Below are 23290 nucleotides of genomic sequence, written 5' to 3' on the forward strand. Positions count from 1 at the left end.
GTAGTTTCTTAGAAGACAGCATCTCACTTGGCCTTTCCCCATGTGTGTTAACTGAACCGTGAGGCTGAGATCTGATGACTGCATGGTGCGAGCAGGTGGTTTGGCAATTAGACTAATGTTTGACACTGATGGTGAGTGTTTGAAATTGTGGTGTTATGATGGTTGTCTTGGTCTGATTGGTCATTGAGTCATGATGCCCTGAAACCTCTAGCCAATCACGCTTCTCGATATTAGCATTGAGCACTAATCACATACCCGGATCCTAGTGTGTTTCTGTCACCAGCAAAATATTGTAGATATTGTACAGAGAATTGGTATGAAGTATGTGTTATTTTTCTCTATGCTACACAATTGTATTGAGCTCTGAAAAAAAAAAACAATTGTATGTTGTCTGTTGCTCCATGCTTTTAAAATTTGATTTAATTTAACATAATTTTTTTAAGATAAATCTGTTTATGTATTATACAGTTTATTACATAGAAATTGTTTTAAACTAAACCAAAGTGTTATTAAAAAAAATCTATCTTGTGTAAAAGTAGAATTGTATGATCGCATCAGTAATGCAGAAGGTGTAACCAGCAAATTACTCCTCAAGTTTATTTTTATAATTATCTTTTTTGTAAAAGAGCAGTTTTTATGTTTGAATTCATTTTGCATGATACTTTTGACACTCAAATCATAAAAAGATGTGTGTATTTTTGAATCAGTTCAGTCTTTTTTTTTCATACAGTCTGACATTTATTTATCCCTGTTTATATCTGTTTGAACTCTAATGGTCATTTATTATCCTTAGATCATCTGTAATACCATGAATGGTTTTTTTCATAATGTGATTCCGATAGGCAAGAATAAGATGAATGTAAATACTATCTGTGTTCATTAATTCATTTCTGGTCTTCTCAGTGGATGATCAATGTTGTGGAATTCTCTTTTCAAACCTGCAGAACGACTCACTGGATCACATTTGCTCCCAGTAAAATGTCAAATGAGTTTCTAATAAACTAGCTCATTGTAGTTTTAGACTCTGACATCTGTGCAAGAACTAACACCTCTGATATTTTAGAGACATTTTGCATGAAACTATAATTTGGTGAGGGTGTTGAGTCACTCATGGAATAAGTCAAGAAACCTTAATTTTAATCTATTGATTATGCCAATTATTAGATGCTGTTAGCCACACTTACCGGTCAACAAAGTAGCCACTAATGCAATAAACCCTTCCAAAGATGGCGGCCACATAGGTTCGCAAGTCTTCGTCCATAGGACACGCCCAGTTATGAGTTGCGCGTGCGCAGTAAAGATTTCTTCCCCTCCAACGCAGTAGGTGGCAGAGATGGGCAGGTGTTTCCGCTGCGCTGGTAAACAAATTCTCGTTTGCATGGTGCGGACGGAGGAAACGCTCGCTTTTCGTTAAATTGATTTGATTGATTTAGGATACGTTCAATTTGTCGGATTGCAAACCTGGCAAGTTAGCCGGCTACCCATCTAACGTCGTTGCTAGCTAGCAAGCTAACATTACATTCTAGCTTCAGCATCACAACGTCGTCAAGGGATCCGACGCCAAAAAGGGCAGCAAGATAACGTGAGCTAGAAGCCACACGCCGTTTGCATTGCTTCTGCGGCACCGATCAACCCAAGCTTATTGCTCTATACAACCCCCCCCTGTCCACGATCATGGGTGCCCATCGAAGTGAGGGACGCAGGGACTGGCTCCAGCAAGATGCTGTTGAACAGCCGATACAAGCTATGGTGAGTATGCATGGTGAGTATGCATGATGAGTATGCATGGTGAGTATGCATTGTATAGTTGTATCCTTTGAGCGCTCTCTAGCTGTCAACTGTCAGACAGTTGGCCAGATGTCAATGGTAGCCATAAACATTACACTGCTGGTGCACCGAAACACGAGGCATCTGATGCTTGCCATGATTGGGTTAAGCTCAGGCCTACACATCCTGATCATTTGCATCTTATCATAACTTTGTCTCAATATTCGGAGTGCCTTGCGATTGACTGAGTACTGATCACTATGGCCTCGATTAATCTCACTTTTATGTGTTCATTGCTTGAATGGGTCAACCTCTGCGTTCAATGATGCAGCCTGTGAGTCAGTACAACCAACAGATGTATGTCAGACTCAGATCACAACAAGAGGCTAAGCAAGTTATTTGTTTTACTTTTGCTAAGCAAGTTATTTGTTTATCTGTTTGTTATCCCAATTCAGAATCCCTGGAATATCATGATTAAGCACAGACAGGTTCATCGAAGGGGGAGGCGCTCTCAGATGACTGTGAGGTAAGTCGGCAGACACTGCTTCTATCGAGTGGTCTCCTGCATAACTTTCAAACGAGGAGATGCTTTTAACGTCCGGATTGAGACGTCTCGTTGAGCTTCAAGTTTCTTTTCATTGTTTTTGAGAATGAGAAAGAAGAACACATTGGTGTTTGTGCCTTTAGCTACACAGACCCGGCCATCTCCATGGACCTGCTGAGAACAGTGCTGCAGCCCAGCTTTAACGAGGACATCAAGGCCGTCTTCAGGAAGTACATGAGGGTGTGTGTTTGAGTCCAACTCTGCCGCGCGCAACAATGTCACCTAGCCGGATCCTAGTGTGTTTCTGTCACCAGCAAAATATTGTAGATATTGTACAGAGAATTGGTATGAAGTATGTGTTATTTTTCTCTATGCTACACAATTGTATTGAGCTGTGAAAAAAATAATAATTCTATGTTGTCTGTTGCTCCATGCTTTTAAAATTTTATTTAAATTAACATAATTTTTTAAAGATAAATCTGTTTATGTATTATACAGTTTATTACATAGAAATTGTTTTAAACTAAACCAAAGTGTTATTAAAAAAAATCTATCTTGTGTAAAAGTAGAATTGTATGATCGCATCAGTAATGCAGAAGGTGTAACCAACTAGCCCCTTTCATTTTCTCACAAGTACGGCATTTCCTCTCGCAGTTCTTTGAGAAAGCTGCCAGCAACGTGAAGGAGAATGTCGAAGAGGATGTGCAGACGGATCAGCTGATAAGAGAAGCCTGCAGAAACTGCCTGGAGAATGTGAGATAGACCGTTTGATTTTTTTTTTTAGTAGTCACGGCCGAGTGTAGTTCTGTGCGGTGAGAGGTTATGAGTCATGCACCCACTTCCTGTCTCTCGTTAGGCCAAGCAGCTCTTCTCGGATGGAGAAATACCTGCAGGAAAACCTGGCCTGGAGCCTCCAGTCAAAGTAGGTACCAAAACAACGAGTGGCTAGTTTGTGTATTCATAATCTCTTTCCTTGTGTAATTCTCTTTGTTGGCTTCATGTTTATCAGCATGGTACAGATATGGAACACAAATTTCAGTGCAATCTTATTCATGATCTGATACTGATCTGATATGATATCACACAAATCGCCATTTCAAGACAGATTGCTTAGACAACGATAAGGCAATAGGGACCCATGCACGCACGTGCCGATACACAGTTTGCTCAAAAAACAACAAAAAAGCAGTGTTATAAAATATGCATATGTGGTACAATAATACAGATGAAGCTTGTAATAGTATTGCTATTACCTCCACATTGTTTAAAATATGATCTTCTCTTTCTGTAAAGCGTCCACGAGAGGATGATTCCAGTCAGAGGGCGAGTCCGGTTCTGAAAAAGGTAGGCCAGCCACTGTAGCTGCAGTATATCAGTCAGTCTGTCTGTCCTGTGCATTAGATGCTGCTATTCGTTCACTGGAATCTCGAGTAACTGATTGTCTCGTGTCATTTTCAGAGGAAAGGACGTCCGAACGTACCTGCGGTCTCGTACGACAGACCCGTCACGTTTACCAACACGTGAGCATCCCTTCAAAAGCACTCCGAGCTCCATCAAAGCACCTCTTCTGCCATCGACGCTACCCAAAATACAAAGCTCATTGCGAACTTGCCGTTTCATGTTTATCTTTGTATACAAATGATGTTCAGACATTTTGAGCTAAGCCTATTCTCCTGTTCTATAGGCCTAAGCCCAAGACATCAGAGCCCATCAAGAGGGAAGGACCAAAGGTCTGTTGTTGCTTCTTGTCCTTATCTTGTCCTTGTCACTGTGATGATGGGAAAATGCTGTAGGGTTTTCATTAAGCACCAACAAGGAGCCAGGGGGCGGGATCATCTTAAATTCATCCATCCATATTTAAAAAGAGTTGTTTTTCCCCCAGTGACATTGTTATTGTCCTCCGCAGTGGGACCCCTCCAGACTGAACGATGGTAGCACATTCGTTCTCGGATCGCGGGCTAACAAGTGAGTGTACTGGTGGTGTTGTGTTGACACACGCCTGTAGTGTCATGCTTTTCTGTTTCTCAGAGCTTGGCCAAACCTTTATTATGCCGATGTTGGTCATTTTTTTATATAGCGGTATCGGTCCGATGTGCAAAACGGGGCCGATGTGAACAACCGTTAATTATTTCTGTCTAGCTGCTGTTGTGTGCGTTGTTTTTGAGAGGAAACAATATGGTAAATCTATGATTTATCGGCTTTTCCAAATGTTTTGGAAATAGAGACAGTGTTTCCATTTGTTTTTCATGTATAACATTTGATTATCATAGAAACGTGTTTTTATATAGATCATATCGACATCTGTGAATATCGGTTATCGGCCATGACAGCAATGTTAATGGCCGCGTTTCCCGATAAAGAACCTTCTTAAGGAGCCCTTCTTAAGCAACCCTTTGTATGGGAGTTAACAAGTACTTTGGAGTTAAGTGCTTCTTAACTCGTTCGGGAAACCCGGCCAATATCTGTTATCGGTATCGGCCATATTTCATATTGGTGCATCCCTACACTTGTATTAGTGCTGTCCACTTTGAATCTAACTGTCCAAAACGCATTCTAAAACCAAGTCTAAACGGGGTCTATGATGCAGGGCTTTAGGAATGGGCGGCACCAGGGGACGAATCTACATCAAACATGCTGACCTCTTCAAGGTAGGCCTGGGGCTTGCGCTCTTGAAAAATACAACATTTTCTGTTCAGCCAGTTGTACTGTATGTGGAGCACAGGTGTGCAGGGGTTAAAGCGTGTGTGTTCTGTCTGGATGTGTTTGTAGTACGCTGCTGACGCCCAGGACAAGCACTGGCTGGCGGAGAGACAACACATGCGAGCCACAGGCGGGAAGATGGTAGGAGCTCACCATAAGTAAGAGATAACGTATGGCCAGCCAAAAATAACAGCCCGTTCGGAATCGGTTTCGTAACGCACTGAAGGGCTCTTATTTTTCGATAGTCTCCGGCTGGCCATACGTTATCCCGCTTCGTACACGGCTACTGACCGATGACATTAATACACAAAGACAAAATATTGATTAAAATATATGTAATTGTGTTCATTATAAATTATTGTTCACAAAGAAATGATCTGGCTTCAGCTGCGAGTCCCAGCAACGCCTCCCTAGCGACGCTTGGTTCCGTGAGCCTGGGCAATATTGGTGTTTTCCAGAAGCCAACCGTTATGTTTAGAATGTTCAGCAACTTTCAGACAACCTCCAACTGTCGCCCATAGACATAGAATGTGTTGCCCTTGGCAGCGGTGATTATTGCTCCGAGCCGGTGAATTATCAAGAAATAATTAACCGGTAGAATGCGCGATTGTCCAATCAGAATCGAATATTTCAAAAAGCCGTGTAATAAACCTCCTTAATTGACCAGCGCAGACTTATTGAAGAATGTCCTAACTCTGAACCTTGTTGTAGGCCTACCTCCTTATTGAAGAGGATGTTCAAGACCTTTCGCGGAGTGACGATTACAAGTAAGGAAATGTTTTGTTTGTTGCCCCTCTGTCATACACATCTAAACATACACACACTGTTAACTGCCCGGAGTCAAATTTTTGTCACCTTTCAACCTTTTTAATGTTTGATTTCAGAGATTGTCCAGACCTGAAAATGGATGAGCTGAAGCCTTTCACAGTACCAGGGTGGATGATAGAGAAGATGCAGAAGGCCATGGAGGCCCAGAGATCAGAGAAGGAATAGAGCTACAGAGAAACAAATATAGTAGGACCATACTGTATCAAGCCACAAGGTTCAACAACAATGGCATACTTTTAACTTATCAGTGGTGCTTTGGATTCTGTGACATCGTGTACAACTTTTGATCAGTGCCGCAATATGCTCATTTTATGCCATATTCAAGGACCACCATACTGGAACAGCAAAGGGGCGCTATGACAGAATATACTCCTTTTGTGATTGAAGCTTTTCATGGGGCTGTGCCCATTGATGTGCATAAAGTCAATGGGAGTGTCCTTTTCTTCCACATGCATAATAAACTATCAGATGTTTTCTACTGTTTTCATACAATCAGTCTTTGATTCTGTTCTTTTTACTACTTTTACTTATTTCTTCTTTTATTTTTTATTACTATGTTTACATCACATCTGTGTTTACTATTATTTGCAGTGATTTGGAATACAAACTAGAATGTATAGGCTACCATTTGTAACCATTTTCAAAAGATCGTTCCTCGATGATAGTCTATTTCTTTGCCAGATTCCGTGTACTCCAAAATCGAGAATAAATGATACCTATTTAATTATTTATTTCTAGGATGTAATCTCCCTTGCCCATTTGATACTGTAAACCCAACGTTTTTTTTCCTAAATACTGAACAGCTCTGTTATCATATAGCCTATAGAAATGACCATTTATTGTAAGAACGAACCTTTTATTCAGCTGCCAATTACATGTAATTGCAATATTTAGATTTGTGACAAACAGCTGTAGAGGACAGATACATCTTCCTGACTGTACAACTTCAACTCTGCAATATGCACAATAAAGATTGCTTGTTACATTTTCTAATTTGATTTGCTGGTGCTATTGATCAGACCGAATTATTAATCAGATTAGTTGGCATGAAGATGGATGGAAGATTAGTTGGCTATATCAAATAGTGGTCGTCTATCTCTTTCTCTACGCTGTCATTTATTAATTTATAAAATATGTATCAGTAGCAATCACTTCTGAGTGAGTTGAGTTTGAACCAATCAGTGGTGGTTGTGCAGCTAAGCGCATTATTCTAAATGGTTGCCAAGGCGTTGCTTTGTTCAAACCCGAGTTTCTGATTGGTGGGACCGTTTACAGATGAGTTTCTGATTGGTGGGACCGTTTGCAGATGAGTTTCTGATTGGTGGGACCGTTTGCAGAAACGCAGTTTAAACAGGGGGGCGGGATAAACTCAGTTTGAAATCTCAACACGGCAAGCAGGACGCGCAGAGGATACTGGAAACCGGCTTGGACGTAATTAGGCGAGTATTATGATTAAAATAAAATAAAAGTATGCACGGCAAGTGTTTATTTAGCTAATGTTAGTTAACGAGTTAACCACAAGGAGATAATCATGCAATAGTTTGCTCCCTTACGTTAGCGTAAGGTGATTTAGCCGTTGACTTCCTATGCTAGTATTAGTTGTGCAACAAACGATCATGTTAGTCAACTTAAAGCTACATGTTTGATAAAGATGGCGAATGTTGGCCGTCATCTAGCTAGTTAACATTACCATACCAACGTTGGTAAGAAATGCCCTACCGAAATGTGGTGCTGTGTAACGAAGTTAGCTAGATACAAACATCGTGGTTAGCTAGCTGCTGGCTAACGTGATCTAAGAGTTGTGGTGCGTTCGTTTGTGGTCGGAGGTGGTAAGTCACAAGTGGCAAAATACCCACCTCCGACCTGTGTGCATTCGAGCTATATACCATTATATCACAGTTACCTAGTTATATCTATATACCATTATATCACAGTTACCTAGTTATATCTATATACCATTATATCACAGTTACCTAGTTATATCTATATACCATTATATCACAGTTACCTAGTTATATCTATATACCATTATATCACAATTACCTAGTTATATCTATATACCATTATATCACAGTTACCTAGTTATATCTATATACCATTATATCACAGTTACCTAGTTATATCTATATACCATTATATCACAGTTACCTAGTTATATCTATATACCATTATATCACAGTTACCTAGTTATATCTATATACCATTATATCACAGTTACCTAGTTATATCTATATACCATTATATCACAATTACCTAGTTATATCTATATACCATTATATCACAGTTACCTAGTTATATCTATATACCATTATATCACAGTTACCTAGTTATATCTATATACCATTATATCACAGTTACCTAGTTATATCTATATACCATTATATCACAGTTACCTAGTTATATCTATATACCATTATATCACAGTTACCTAGTTATATCTATATACCATTATATCACAGTTACCTAGTTATATCTATATACCATTATATCACAGTTACCTAGTTATATCTATATACCATTATATCACAGTTACCTAGTTATATCTATATACCATTATATCACAGTTACCTAGTTATATCTATATACCATTATATCACAGTTACCTAGTTATATCTATATACCATTATACCACAGTTACCTAGTTATATCTATATACCATTATATCACAGTTATCTAGTTATATCTATATACCATTATATCACAGTTACCTAGTTATATCTATATACCATTATATCACAGTTACCTAGTTATATCTATATACCATTATATCACAGTTATCTAGTTATATCTAGTGCATTCGAGCAACTGGGGGCTGAGAAACATATCCGAATTTGCGACGAGGAAGTGCGAGTTCATGAGGTGTTTTATTTAATCATTCCTAGCAAGTCGCAATTTACCACCTCCCAGTTATAAACGAATGCACCATTAATGTTAGCTAAAGCAGGCTAGCTAGCTAGCTAACGTTAACTTAGCAGAGTGGCCCTTCAAAGTTGACTTGCAATGTCATTGTTTGGCCAGATTGTTAGCTCGTTTTCGCTGTCCATTGTAATAATCATGAACCCCAATTTATTAACTTGACTTCCACAGAAATCGAATAGATATGGCCTCTCAAAACATGGATCCTGTTGCAGCCACATCAACTGCCTCCCGGAAAGGCAGCGAGGTTGGTGGCAGTGCTGCCAAGGGTTCCGTGTCTAAAAGGTTAGTGACGGTTTAGTGAGCTAGCCATTTAACTGGATTAAAGGAGTAGTAAAGGGAAAATGCATGTTTAGCCCTGTTTTAAGGTTACTTATGATCATATACAATGGTTCAGATCAAAACGTTTAAGTTAATATGGCTTGCAGGTACTCTTATTGAGTAAGTACTGTAGTAGTTCACGTTCTCTTCCTTCATCCATAGACTTCAGCAAGAATTGATGACTCTTATGGTAAGCTAATTCCCCCATGTAACTTATTTTTGAATTTGTGACGTTGAAATGTACTGTCCTCAATCCTGAAATTGAAATATTGAAAATCAATCCTGAAATATTAATAAAACTGTTTTCTCAGATGTCTGGAGACAAGGGAATCTCTGCATTTCCAGAGTCAGACAACCTGTTCAAGTGGATTGGGACAATAGATGGAGCACAGGGAACCGTACGTTGTGATGCTCCTGCTTCAACACCTGTCACTTTGACATTACATCATCTTTCACTTTGCAGCATAGCTTCCGTGGCCTGAAAAAGTCTTAACTGAAAGCCTGAAAAAGCTTTTGCTTGTGGTGATCGATGCAATGAACACTTAACGAATGAATAACCTTTCGGAACCTCTCTTATCTGTCCATCCTGTTTCTTAGGTGTATGAAGGCTTGAGGTACAAACTGTCGTTTGAATTCCCCAGTGGATACCCTTACAAAGCACCCCGGGTGATGTTCGTCACCCCTTGTTTCCACCCCAACGTGGATGAGCTCGGCTTCATCTGCCTGGACATCCTGAAAGACAAATGGTCGGCCTTGTATGACGTACGCTCCATCCTCCTCTCCATCCAGAGCTTACTAGGAGGTATGTGTTTATTATTAGTGGCCATTGCCACCCAGCCATTTGTATGTCTGTTAGAAGATACTATGTATTGTCAAATAAAAAAACACAGGAATGTTTTACACTAGCGTATACAATAAACAATTAAACACACTCAAACATGCTCATACTTAATTAACACCACTTTCAGGTGAGGTGCTTGATGTGCTAAAAGGCTGCAATATATAATATATATATGTGTATATATATATTTTTAAATCCCATTTCTCCAGAGCCCAATAATGAGAGTCCATTGAATGCTGCTGCGGCCGAGCTTTGGGACAACCAAGATGGTTAGTATATGGCCAGACTTGTCTTTAGATGACACTAGACTTGAATCATACCATACAATGAGAAAATATCTCTAAATAACACATCTTTTTCTTTCAGCCTACAAAGCTCATTTGAACTCGACCTATAAGGACTGATCTCCGGCCTCACCATTTCATCCTGTGTCTTGATTAAAACGGTCTCTCTCTGTGATGTTTGCTTCTAATGTATATTTCTTTCTCTCTGGTGTCTGCTTCTAATGTGTATTTCAATACTGGGTGTGTCTGTACAGTATTTTTATGTTTGTATGATGTGCGAATAAAATTTTTAAAGTTGATACAAATCTTTAAAGCATGTATTTTATTTCATTTAGACTAGAAATTTCTTGTAAGTCAGTCATAATGTGCAAATGTCATGCTTTTGCTCTGCAATCTATTGATATAGTTTGTTCTTACTCGAAAGACACATCTGGAAAGAATAAATGGAGTATAAAATGACAGAACGAGAGCACCTGAGATCATTTTGTGTTACATAGCTAAGCTGTCAGGTCAGTAGACAAAACATACAACCCAGTTTACAGTTTGGTGGGCGACAGCACCCAGACATTTTAGGGTCCTGGGACACCACCTCCACTTCCATCATGTCATCCAGGTGGTCTTCCTGACTGTCCGCCTCCACCCAGGCCTCCTGTGTGGCCTCCACTGCCCAGAATGGCACACTGACCTTCTGCAGCATCTCTTTGAGTAAGGTATCAATTTGGCCAATGTGCGTCTTCAAATCGGGGGCCTGCTCCTCCGCCACGGTCACCCACGGCGTCTGTACAGAGGCGGCACGGGCGGCGACGCCAAAGACGCTGTCCGAACCCCCCGTGTTGACCAGCGCTCGACGGTCTCTCCGATGGGACAGGGGGAAGAGATCCATGAGGTCGCTGGTCTTGAGGAGGTCCTGCTGGAGGTTTTCCAAGGCGGAGAGGAAAAGGACCCACAGGCGCTCCACCTGCTCCTTGTCCTCCTGGCCAGGGTCCATCTCTGTCATCAGAGACACCAGCCGGCGATGGAGCCCTAGGGGGGCACATACACAGAGGTAGGATGGTACAGATGTATAACATGCTTTAATCAAGGGTCTCCCAACTCCAGTCCCGGAGAGCTGCTGCGTGTGCAGGTTTTTCGATCCAGCACCTTGGAAACACCTGATTCAGCTCTTTAAGGACCTGGCGAGCAGCTAATTAGTAGAATCAGACGTGCTTTTCAGGGGTGGCAGCCCAGGCCTGCACCCCCCCCCCCCTAGAACCGCCACTGCTCTCTAGCATACTGAGACTGGCAAGATTACACCCTGTGCTTCCCGTCTCAGAAAAGCACATTAATAATAGTATTTCAACACATTTACATATGCCCCATAGACTTCCATTGTAGCCCAGTGAGAGTGCATAATAACGGCAGCTAGTTCAATACTGGAACGATCAGTGATATTATGGTCTCTATGTTTCAGATTCATGACCGACCACAAATAGGACTAAATGTCCAAAATAGCACACTACCCCTTTAAATTTAGCATGAAGGATTCAACACTGATATTCCTCTACTGCTTTCCTGAATGAGGGTTCACCTGTGCAGATCCTATGAACCAGTGCTCTGGTCTCATCCATCTCCTCCCTCAGGAAGCTGCCGTCAGAGTTGCTTCCCACCGAGGTGGCCAGCTGTTGGAAGCAGGCAGTCACCTTGCTCAGTGTTTCCAGGGCACACACACACTCTGCCACCTGGCGCCTCCGTGCCTGGAGCTCATCCACCGACCTCTGCCACCGATTCATCCGAATCTGCTCTGAGACGTACCTGCACACCTGTGGAGAATGGCACTCTGGTGAATAAACTCATGAATAAAATGTCCTAGCTTCATGAGGTAATTTTCATATCAATGTACAAGACCAGGGAAATAGACCAGTACTGCTAAATATCTTTGCTGTAAGGCCTGTTTTCTTTGTAAAGATGCAAGTTCAAAGCAAAGAAGATGAAAACAAAAACTTTATGACCATATCCATCAATTTTTAATATCAATAATCATGAAAATTACTTCACTACTTAATTACCCAATGTAAAGATGACCTATATTCCAAAAGCAACTATAATGCATCATCACATCCACTGTGTCGTGACATCCAGAGCATACTCCGAGACATTACTGGACGCTCATTTATGTTACAAACAAACAAAAAATATCCTACCTTAGTGAGAGCTGCCTCAGGGTATCACGGGCTCTCATGTAGCCTTCGGCCAAGTTGTTGGCCAGTCTTTGGCATTAGGCTGACTGGGTGTACAAGTGAACAACTTCTTCAGGGTAACCCCCCCCCTTCCCTCCAGTATCGAGCTCCTCCTCTGCTCCCTCTGTGCCGTTTCCTTGCTGGTGCTGGCAGAGGCTGGTCTTCAGGGAAATACATTTCAATTAAGCCAAGCACAGCAGCTAATGTTTATGAAACCATCAGCTTGGGCTCTTGTTCTTTCCATCAAGTACAGTGATCTAAGCCCTACTGTACTCCTTCATGGTAGAAGACATCAGAACAGTGTGGTTAGGCCACCTCGTCATTATCCCTCTCACATAAACGCAGTGTGCTTATATCACATGTTGATTATTGATCATTATGTAGGCCTAACTCGTCTTGAGTGACTTCCAGTGCCAGCGTCAGTCAGTTTAGTGATGTTTACTAATGTTTAGTGTTTCTGCTAGGGTTGACAGGTGGGTGCAAGACAGACGGTCCTTGTTTTTGCTTCTCAGTGATCATTATTGTCTAATATGTTGTAAAGCTTTGTGGAGCTGGGAATGTCCTTTGACACCATGGGCGTGTTCCCTATGTGCCAGGTCGCCAGAGCAACTGTACTAAAATTAGCTCACTGAGCTAGCCGAACGTCTCAGCGCTGCAGCAGAGGCCTCTGGCACTGGAACACCAGTGACTCACGTCACCAAATGGTCCCCTTTTTCAACAGGGATACAACAGAACACTGATGTGCTTGAGGGAAATAATATTTAGAAATTATAATCTCTTGAGATTGAATTATTTTAATGAAACAATATCTAAATGTATATCCTGATGAAAATGGCCTTTTTAGAGAAATGTCTTGGTTTAGCCTGATCCTGTTAGCTGATTCTAATTATGATGTTGACCCCTGAGTGTGGCTGTCGGCCGGAGTTTCTGTAAGAAACTGTGTCTCCCTTCGCATAGACAAACATCCCATATGAGATAGAGATGACATTCTTATCGTTGGTACACTCTGTGACAGACACCAATTGTTGTGGTAAGATAGAGGCCTGGGCGCCGAGGCGGCGTAGGCTATCTTGACCACAAGGCCGTGGGCTAGGAGAGACCAGACGGGGGGGGGAGGGAGGGGGGGCACTCGAACCACATTAGAACGTTGCAACGAGACCAATGCTTTGATTTGGGCCACACAGACAGGCCAGCTGAACACTAGCCTATATGCCATCGTCTTTTGTATGTTAAACCTTTTAATAAACAGCTTTTGATTGTCGCTCAAATCCCGTGTTGGAGAGATTCATTTGGAATACATCAGAAAAGGGACACTGGACTGTGTGGTGTTGTGTGAGATTGGGGGCCGTCTTTTATTGAAATCAAAACACAACGCAGAGCTGAATAAGGACAATAATAAAAGACAACGAAAGTCTGTGTGTGAATGATGTTAGCGCCAATGTTTACAATGTCATCTAGCTGTTAATCGCAAGATGATGACCTTGGCTACTGTAAGTCAATCTTAGTTATTATACTTGTCTTGCCTTCTGTGTCTTGACTTTATGCTCCTATACCCTATTTTGTTTCAATATTTTACTTTTATTCTATGCCTCTATATTGTATTTTGTTTTTCCGTTTTATCCTCCGTTACTCTTATCTTGTTGTCATTGTACAGCACTTTGTAACCTCAGTTTGGAAAGGCGCTTTTATAAATAAAATGTACTTACTTAAATGTGAAGTGTAGGGATTGCTGTTGTGTTTAAGACTTATTGTGCTTTACTCACTCAGTTGCAGGTCAGGGTCACTTGGGTGAGGTGAGGTCAAGTAAGGTACAGTAGGTGATTTTGGAGAAACCAGGAAGAGTAAGCTATAGATTTTGAAAAATGCAACCGACAAAATCCTCCTCTCTTCAGGCCAACCTCCAAAGCCACTCCTCCGATGTGGGTAAAAACAAATGACACTTGCTAAGCTGTAACTGTAGGTAGGTTGACAGGAGGTAGACCATCCAATCATTTCAAGGTGGCACCTCAAAATGATCGGACGGACTTATTACAGTCCTGCGACTTCCATGGATTCGTTTTTTACGCATTTTATTTATTGATCGCTGTCGGGATGTAAAGATAATCGCAAAAACAATAAGTGCTTCTAAGCCAAATCTCCTACCCCACCTTTAAGGAAAGAGGAATGAGACTGAGATCAAAGAATCATCTCAAAGATCCCCAAAAGTGTCTTGAGTCTTTATTTTAAATATCTAATAACAGTTTAGACGGTTTGTCCATTCCCATTGCATTGCCACAGACAAGTTCATCATACAACGTTTAGTTACTGCAGGGACACAGACAGATACGCCTTACGAAGGCAACTAGGAACTTTAACAGTATACATGGAGACTATTCTGTAGGCTATGTCTTAATACATCCTTTACCTATGGGGTCTCAGAGTCATTTCACCCCAAAGTAGCAGATGGGAGTTCTACAGTATGCCCAACACTGTACAGTATGCAGCAGTGAGTGATCATAGTAGAATGGTGAGTTGATAGGCGATCGTATTCTTCAACAATAAAAATGACAGTGATCTTAACAGTTTAATAATAACTGAGCCCTGTTCAGGGGGGTCAGTAGTATCAACACAAACAAGGAACAGCAGTCTGATGCAGGTTGAGCTGTGAGTTGTATAAAACCATTCAGGACGACTGGACCACCTTGTTTTCCGAGCTCCAGCGTCCAGTCATGAGCCCTATACAGACAGATCCGAGCGGTCACTCGGATGTCAGTTAAGTGCTGGTATTTTCAATGACAGGAGGGAGGAAGGGGATGCACGCATCTATTTGGGGATTGTATGATAATGGGGTTGTATCTGTACACACATGAAAATGAATTTCCTGTAAAGGACAATACAGAATCTATCTATCAAAGGAAGAGGAAAGGAACGATATGCATCAGTGATTTGGCTTGATGTGTTACAGATCTCACTATGTCAAGTCCATAGATGAGGAGAGGGAGTGGGAGGTAGACAGACCAGGTTATCACTAAGATAACCGCGATAACCGATAACAATAAGCATTGTGTTGCCTCTGGGTATGAAATGCGCTATATAAATAAAGCTTTGATTGATTGATAAGATGTGTTCTTCCAGATATAAAGCGTGCCTGATTTAGTTTTCCCAGAACAGTGCGTGGGTAAGGTGTGCCTTTGGGCTATTCATTTCCCTTGGCAAACTAAATCAGGTGCACCTTATGTCTTTTTACATTTAAACAAACATACTATTGAGGTCGATGGGAGGAGGGGTGAGGGGTTTTATGAGGAGGGTCGGGGTCAATTTACCAATTCAAATTAAAATCGTATTAATCCAATCCAATTCAAATTGAGAAAAGAATTTGTCACGGTGATCGTTTAATAACTCATAAAGTGAATTTCAGTTCAACTCTTCATCTCCAAATTCATCTGAATTCAAATTGACCCCAGTCCTGATGATTTAGAGATGGCGCTATGTCGCTATGGACTCCATGATCTCATGACATAGGCATTGGCAGAAGCCATAGAAGACGCAGAGGACCAGCGTGGAGGGCACCAGGCTGACCAGGATCACGCCCAGGGCCAGCTGCTGGACCATCAGCAGGTAGATGCCCAGTGGCAGGGAGCTGAAGTAGACCAGACACAGCACGCCCATCAGGAAGCGCGGGAAGCTCCGCGAGGTCCAGGCGCGGCACTTCTGCGCGGGCAGGTGACAGGGCAGCGAGTCCAGGCTGGCCGGCCGGTACAGCCGCACCATGTTGAGCATGCTCATGGAGTCCGAGGACTGGGATTCGCCCGGCACCTCCATGATGGTGATGACCAGACAGTCCGAGGAGCTGTGGGACTGGTCTCCGCCCCCGGCCGCGCAGCCTCCGCCGCCGCCCGCCTCGCCGCTCAGGCTGTTGGGGGTCAGGAGCACCTCCCCGGGCGCGACGGAGCCGCCCTTCCTGGCGCGGTCTTGGTAGGTGAGGATGGCCAGGATGTTGCTGTCGTCCTGCATCAGCCAGATCTCCTCGTCGGGGACGTGCGTCTCGTGGCGGCAGAAGGGGCAGCTGATGATGCTGGGGGAGGAGTCTCCCATCTCCACGATCTTCTTCAGACATTTGGCGCAGACGCGGTGCAGACAGCCCAGCACCTTGGGCTTGCGCGTGCGCGTGTCATAGCGGTTGTAGCAGATCTTACACTCCAGCTCCTCCACAGTGTAGACCAGTGATTGGCTGCCCTCCCCTGTCTCCGCCTCCAGCTTCTGACTCATCCTGAGACAGGAAGTGATGAGGGACGCTAGCCAGGAAGGAATGTAGATGAGGTGGGGAGCTATTGGCGGGCTCGGAATGTGGCTTTTGAATATTAATATGATTATTTTTTAAATATATATTTTGAATGTAAGGCTATATATAATATTTGAGCAATTTCAACAGCAGTTTATGATGTCTCTTGGTGGTTTTGTCCCTGATTATAGCTTTTTAAGATCCTTTGAAATGTGAAGATACAGAATGTAACACAATAGATAGTCTCAGCCTATTACTACTTATGTCCACTTCTAAAATTACAAGAAGTCAGTCCACATTCAAGTCACAGATATTATGGCACACAGAGTTTACAGCATTTCACAGAAATAGTTTACAGATACATTCACATGACACATTTTACACCAAATAATTGCCCTGATTTCTTTTGGAATGCCCTGAAAACCCCCTGAATACCTGATTAACTATATTCACAGTTGTGCATGCATACAGAATATTTAGTTTCACGATAATGAATAGCGCAAAATTAGCTTTTGAGAGCAGAAGAAGAAGGGAAGACAGTATTGGGAGTTTAACAGGTTCGACTGTAAGGGCCCAACCCTAACAGAATGCATGCCAATCACTGCCAACCAACCTACAATTCACTGGTCTCATGGCTACTTTGCAAACATAATATCTGCAGCTCTAGCTCTATTTCTGTTAGAACAGTCATCTCAACGCTTCATAACCGAAGCCATAGGCAACGTCCAAGAGGATGAAGAGAGGAAAACATTTTCACTTTTGACTCTTGCCCTTTTTCAAGATATCAAGGGACTCTGTTCTGCGTTCGTTTGTGTCCTTGGGTGTTGTGTAGAAGTTGGAGTTTGGTTCACCGGCTACATAAGGGGATAGGTGGTCTGCTCAGCAGATCCAGCAGCGCGGGTTCACCTGGGGGCAGAACACAAGGGATGGTTGTCAACAACAGACCGATAAACAATCCCGCACCCTAACAAAGAATCTGAGTGCACTGCCACCGGGCAGACGTGTACCCTATCCAACGCCTTCCTTCATCAAACCTCGTCTCCATCACCGTTTAGGAACACGTTGGAAATAAGTGTCGTCTAGCACATGGACCTTGACCTTTGGTCTTATACTGTGCTCTAAACCTACCTATTTAAACCCCTGAATATGTTCCATCAGTCATAGATTGTCTGACATCTGGCCGCTTTATCGGAGAAGCGCGTTCGTTTGGTGCTGGAGGTCATCCAATGTCGTTCATACAGCTGCATTAACGGTGCTAATGTGACTCATCCTCCCATAATGGTCACGGGGGTGGGGGTGGGGGGGTCCTCCGTGGCCACAATAATAGCCCCTTTTACCACGCCCTCCTGGCTGAGAGAAGGATACGATGTCAGTAGAGACTAAGACTCCACCTCTGCTGTTCGACCCCTGATATCAACCTCCCTTCCATCCATCTTTCCCTCTCTGTCTTAATCCCCCGCTTACTGCGTCATAGGGAGGGAGGGTCTCTCCCCCACGGAGGGGGAGGGATGTACAGCATGGTGTGTGTGTGTGTGTGTAGGGATTGATGAGCGCCTGTACGTTCCTTACAGCAGAGATTGGGTTCAAGGACCCTGCCTGGAACACCAGAGCCTGGTGGAGGCAGCGTGGTGGAGGCAGCGCGGTGGAGGCAGCGTGGTGGAGGCAGCGTGGTGGAGGCAGCGCGGTAAAGCCGTGTGCCGCTAACGTTTCAGCGTTCAGTGCAGCGCAGGTCGGCAGACAGTCAACAAGTATCCATCCGTGCTGGAAGGTCGGTCTCTCTCTCTCCGACCGCAACCGCACCTCACGCTCTGTCTTTCATCTCTCAGACCCCCCTCCCTCTCTCCTCCCTCTCTCCATCCCTTCCTCTCTCATCTTCTCTTCACCGAGATGATGAGTCACGCCTCACAATGTCATTTAGGAAGGAGCGTCGTAACCGGTGGGTACTAGAGGGCGGACTGAGCTCACCGGCGTGCTACGAGCACATAGATGCCACTTCCCTCACTGCGTGTTCTCTCATTATGTAACGCCTTCTTAAGCTTTCACCATTCTGCGTTTCTTTCCCTGTATGACCACAGGTTGTTACAATCCGAACGGTGTCTATAAATAGCCCTCTTCAGAGCTTGGGGGATACACCGGCTGCTTTATATAACACAACCCCCCCTTCCCATCCTAGATAGGAACCCCTCCCTTAGAGAGAGAGAAAGAGAGGGGGGAGGCATGAAGAGGGACAGATAGACAGATACAATAATACAGAAAGGAATACATTTTATGACAATGACATTGGGTGGCAGGTTGTCTCCAGGGCTTCTCACAAGGTTACATAAATAACAGGAGACATTTCTTTGAATTGTAGCCAGTGGGTCAATTTTGATGCTGGGGGGGGGGGGTCTATTGTGTTGGCCATAAAAAATGCAATTACCTACATATCCTGAAGGGACACATTGCAACTGCCCAGACCATATTAATCATATTGATAAAGTAAAGTGCTAACATATCTGTGTGTGTGTGTGTGTGTGTCTGTGTGTGTGTCTGTGTATGTGTGTGTCTGTGTGTGTGCCTGCGTGCGTGCTTATCCAGCAGAAAATTAAGTTGCCCTGGTTCGAAGCAGCTTGACTCGCTTACATGAGCTAATTATAGCTACTGTAGCTCATTCCCTATACAAAGACAATATTTGAACATGGCTGTCTCCTTGAGGAATATCATCTACCTGTAAGAACTAGGACACAATAAGAAATACGAATCTACAGGAGCGCATCTCTCCTTTTCAGATCTGTAAATAAAAACACACACACAAAACCCTATAGGCTAAATGCTTTAACCGTACCCCTGTTTGGATCCACATGGCTACGCCCCAACCCCCATCCCCACCCTGGCCAACCCAGCCAGCAAGAAAATGAAACACTTTACCTCCAATGATTTCAGCTCAGTCCATTTCAGGTTTAGTTTGATTATTTGCATAGTCATTAACATGCCTGCTGATGACACAATACATCGTGTGTTCCTTATCTGATTCTCTGACAATAAATCCATGGTGGATGTGTGTGTGTGGCTGTGTGCGGTCATGTGACTGATGGGGGAGACAGGCTCTTCCACACAGGCAAAATCACAAAGAGACAACGATTGCATTTAATGGATCTCTATAACAAAACTAAATAGGGCTATCAAATCACAAGGCCAGTAAACCTATAAGATAGACAATCCCACCATTTGTTAAATGAAAATGTCAAGTGGTAATGCATTATTTAATACACACCTGCTTCTGCCTTTTCCCTGGGTACAGAGATAAGCCAAATTAGTCTGCTAGGGCATTTCACACTCCATCACCTGGTTATGTCATATCTGTGTCCCATGGCACCTCGGGGCTCCTGCGTGCATGCTGGGTATTCTAGACAGTACTGAGTCTTGCCTGGGGCTTTCTGTGTGAGAGACCAGGATGTTAGAAGGCTAAATGTAGCGGACGATCACGACGAGGACACCATCTGGGTACCTGGTCTCTAACTGGATGTCTTTTCTACACCTGACATCCACCAACCCACTCGGTGCCAACTGAAATCCCTACGCTATACTACCTATAGGTTCACCAATGGACTGTTTTTCATAGTGAATAGAATACCACTGATATTGGTTTGAAACTGAGTCTGTAGGCCTACGATGTGCTGTAAGACCCTCCCCCCCTTCCCCCTTCTACAGACCTCACATAGCCTCCCTGCAAATCTAAGGATGAGCAGACACAGTGTCCCCCAACAGGCAAATAAATGCAAGCGGTCAGTTATCATCTTCAACGAGATGCAGCATTACTCCCCCCCCCCCACACACTCCAGGGGGTACCGTGATATGATTTCACAGCTTGCGCTCTCACAGGTTGACGCCGAGGGACCACACGCTATTTCTGTGGGGGTGCATCGTCCCCATCTATTGTGACTTCACCCGTAGGCTGCGTGACGCCTGAGACCAGCCAGGAAGTAGTGTATGGACAATCAAAGCGGAGCGTTGAGAAACGATGACAGACTAGAGAGCCCTTTCGCGTGAATATTTCATGACGATGTTTAATTCTGATCCACTCAGGCATAACAGCTCCCTGCTGCCTCGTAAAGATGCAACCGAGTTCAACTCCTCGGTAGGCCTATTTCACGCTCTCACGCTGAGGAAGACAACATCATTAACCATCCAAATGATGTATTGGATATATCTGCAAACATGACCTTTTAGGGGTACTACAGGCCGTGGCATTGTAGGGCCAATAGAAAATGATGGTGTTTTTATCACAACTAAAATCAGTAGGCATAAAGCTTCCTTAACAAGGAGGACATGGCAACCACTTGAAACCATGCAAAGCACACCACTTTGGCCCACAGACTAAAAAAATAAAGCAGACCTAAACAGGTGTTACTTTAAGAGAGAATCTTATTTTCCCCTGTTCCCGATTTTAGACAGTAAGTCTTCTGTGTTGATATTATTCATAGGCCTACAGACTGATAGGGCCTGGGAAGAGTGGTCAACCTCTGCTTAATTTCACCATCACATCCTCTAACTGACTGAATCACCGTATGTTTATACATTACATGATTAGTTATTGATGAATGGAACTTTTGACAAATTGACATAGCTACACAAGCTAAAGCAGACATTTGTTGACAAATAAGAAAGATGTTTTTCATCGCATGAATGGTTTAGAACCCATTAACAAGACTTATTTAACACCTGTTGGATGGAACTATAGCATAACCCAAACACAGCCTATAATCATAACCTAATCTGAAACTAAAACAATAGTAGGCTAGCCTATGAACAACAGATATAGTCTAGGCTACTAAACAATTCCCTTTGGTCTCCTTGATGCACACAGTTCCATAATCAGCGGTACAAAATGCATTCGTGCATCATACGAACACCTACAATGCTCACGGTTATTTAAATATAATTAGTGATTGCAGTGAATTTGAGAGAGCAAGACACTATAGAAACACTGCGAGTTGCGATTGTTTTGCATAATTCTTCGCACCTGCACCAACAAATGTCAACCCTGTTGCTTAGTTCGGATCCTTGTTAAAAAGACAAAAACAACCTTAGGATTCTGTTGCCTTGAAGAATAACGGGGTTTCTATTTGCTTTACATTAAAAGGGATATTGCAATCAAAACGGCTAAGAAATCATTTTGTCATACAGACTCAAATAGAGACTCATTAACATTCAGCAGGCTATTTCATTCACTAACCCCAGCCATCATTTCGCCGCAGTTCTGGCCATGCACTCACCCTTGATCGGAAGGTGTAGGGGACGAGTCCCTGACCAAGGTGTGACCGCGTCCTCCCGTCAAGGTCCAAGGTAACCCAGGCTTATCGCCACCGCATTTCCCCTTGCCTTGTTATCTGTGCAACTCTTGTCGGTGAGTCAGTGTGGATGTCTGTGTCCCATCTGTCCGAGGCTGCTCCATCCCCCTCACTGCGGTACCCGGGACCCGCACAGATCTCTCCTCACTGGTTGCTGTGGCAACAGCTCCAAGTGTGAGCTGCGGCTGCGGCCTGTTATGATTGCGGAGCCTTAATTTCTTACCATATAGAGGTCTATCTATCTTGACTATCTTGCAATCGATCAGTTACGGTGCAAATGAATTATGTCATCACTCTCATTCGATGATGTCCTTCTCTTACATGTGCATATGCCCATGTGCTGGTCTCATTGGGCTCTGGTGAAAAGACAATGGCGTTTGATGGCCCCTGCCCTTGCCTACCCAGATAGCAAGCGGATCTGGGCCATATACAGGCCAGATCTGGCCCTTGTGGCTTAGTTCCGGCCCATATATGGCCCAGAATTATTACACATCCGCTTGCTATCTGGGTACTCACTCTGTCATTTGAAAGATTCATTATGTTTGTCTAGTTTCACTAGTATAACTATTACTTAGTATTACTATTAGAATGCATTTCCTGGGATTGAGGGCAGTGCAACATCACAACTCAACCACACCTGTATGGCAGCACCATCATTGTCTACCGATCTCGTGTAGCCTAGCCTAGCCTACTGTCGCCCAGTGGTGTAAGAAGTGGATAGGCTATTGAAATTGTTCAGTTTTTACATCATTAGTGGATAAGAAGTAGACTACTGTATATCTGTGGATAAAGGAGTGGTTACTCTGTAGCTTACCTCCCTATAGGCCTATAGGCTACCCTCCACTACACTAGCCTACTACTGCTTAAAACCAACCTAATTAAATAATCAGAATTCATTTATTGTCATTGTACTTAAATACATTGGATTTTTTTTCTGACATCATGGTGCTTAGCCTAAAACAAAACAACAGAGGCCAAAGACAGGACAGGACAGTGCATGACAGGGCGCGAAAAGTGCAGTGATACAAATATAGAGCAAAAAGTAGCCGTGCAATTGAACTACAAGAGTCAGTGGAGAGACAGTTCAGTGCAAAAGTTGCAGGGGCGTGGGAGAGAGTCAGAGGGGAGCCATGTTTATAAGGCCGTGGGGAAAAAACTGTTCTTGTATCGAGCAGTTTTAGTCTTTAACGACCGCAGCCTCCTGCCAGAAGGGAGATGTGTGTGAAGAGGCCATAGCCCGGGTGGGAGGAGTCGGCCATGATCTTTTTCTCCTGCTTCAGCG

At 43.2% G+C, this 23290-nt stretch overlaps 4 protein-coding genes across 4 annotated transcripts; 2 read left to right on the forward strand and 2 right to left on the reverse strand.

Moving 5' to 3' along the window:
• The first annotated feature begins 1400 nt into the window (after positions 1-1400).
• LOC311327491 (deoxynucleotidyltransferase terminal-interacting protein 1-like) lies at positions 1401-6702 on the forward strand. Its single transcript, XM_084460546.1, has 13 exons — positions 1401-1749; positions 2223-2293; positions 2455-2551; positions 2966-3064; positions 3168-3233; positions 3605-3655; positions 3770-3831; positions 3996-4041; positions 4218-4276; positions 4899-4959; positions 5081-5152; positions 5723-5778; positions 5896-6702. The coding sequence occupies exons 1-13, from the start codon at positions 1675-1677 to the stop codon at positions 6002-6004; spliced, it is 924 nt and encodes a 307-aa protein (XP_084316672.1). The 5' UTR covers positions 1401-1674; the 3' UTR covers positions 6005-6702.
• A 2237-nt stretch (positions 6703-8939) lies between these two features.
• LOC311327477 (ubiquitin-conjugating enzyme E2 C-like) lies at positions 8940-10361 on the forward strand (the record flags this gene model as incomplete). The annotated part of the gene is made up of 6 exons (XM_084460527.1): positions 8940-9040; positions 9239-9266; positions 9388-9474; positions 9674-9878; positions 10127-10186; positions 10284-10361. The coding sequence occupies 6 exons, from the start codon at positions 8940-8942 to the stop codon at positions 10319-10321; spliced, it is 519 nt and encodes a 172-aa protein (XP_084316653.1). The 3' UTR covers positions 10322-10361.
• A 345-nt stretch (positions 10362-10706) lies between these two features.
• On the reverse strand, positions 10707-11970 carry LOC311327585 (regulator of G-protein signaling 9-binding protein; the record flags this gene model as incomplete). The annotated part of the gene is made up of 2 exons (XM_084460674.1): positions 10707-11224; positions 11769-11970. The coding sequence occupies 2 exons, from the start codon at positions 11968-11970 to the stop codon at positions 10707-10709; spliced, it is 720 nt and encodes a 239-aa protein (XP_084316800.1).
• A 3912-nt stretch (positions 11971-15882) lies between these two features.
• On the reverse strand, positions 15883-16665 carry LOC311327544 (E3 ubiquitin-protein ligase RNF182; the record flags this gene model as incomplete). The annotated part of the gene is made up of 1 exon (XM_084460624.1): positions 15883-16665. The coding sequence occupies one exon, from the start codon at positions 16663-16665 to the stop codon at positions 15883-15885; it is 783 nt and encodes a 260-aa protein (XP_084316750.1).
• Between the last annotated feature and the right edge of the window lie 6625 nt (positions 16666-23290).

Source organism: Borostomias antarcticus (assembly GCF_949987555.1).
Source record: "Borostomias antarcticus genome assembly, chromosome: 33".
Lineage (NCBI taxonomy): Eukaryota > Metazoa > Chordata > Actinopteri > Stomiiformes > Stomiidae > Borostomias > Borostomias antarcticus.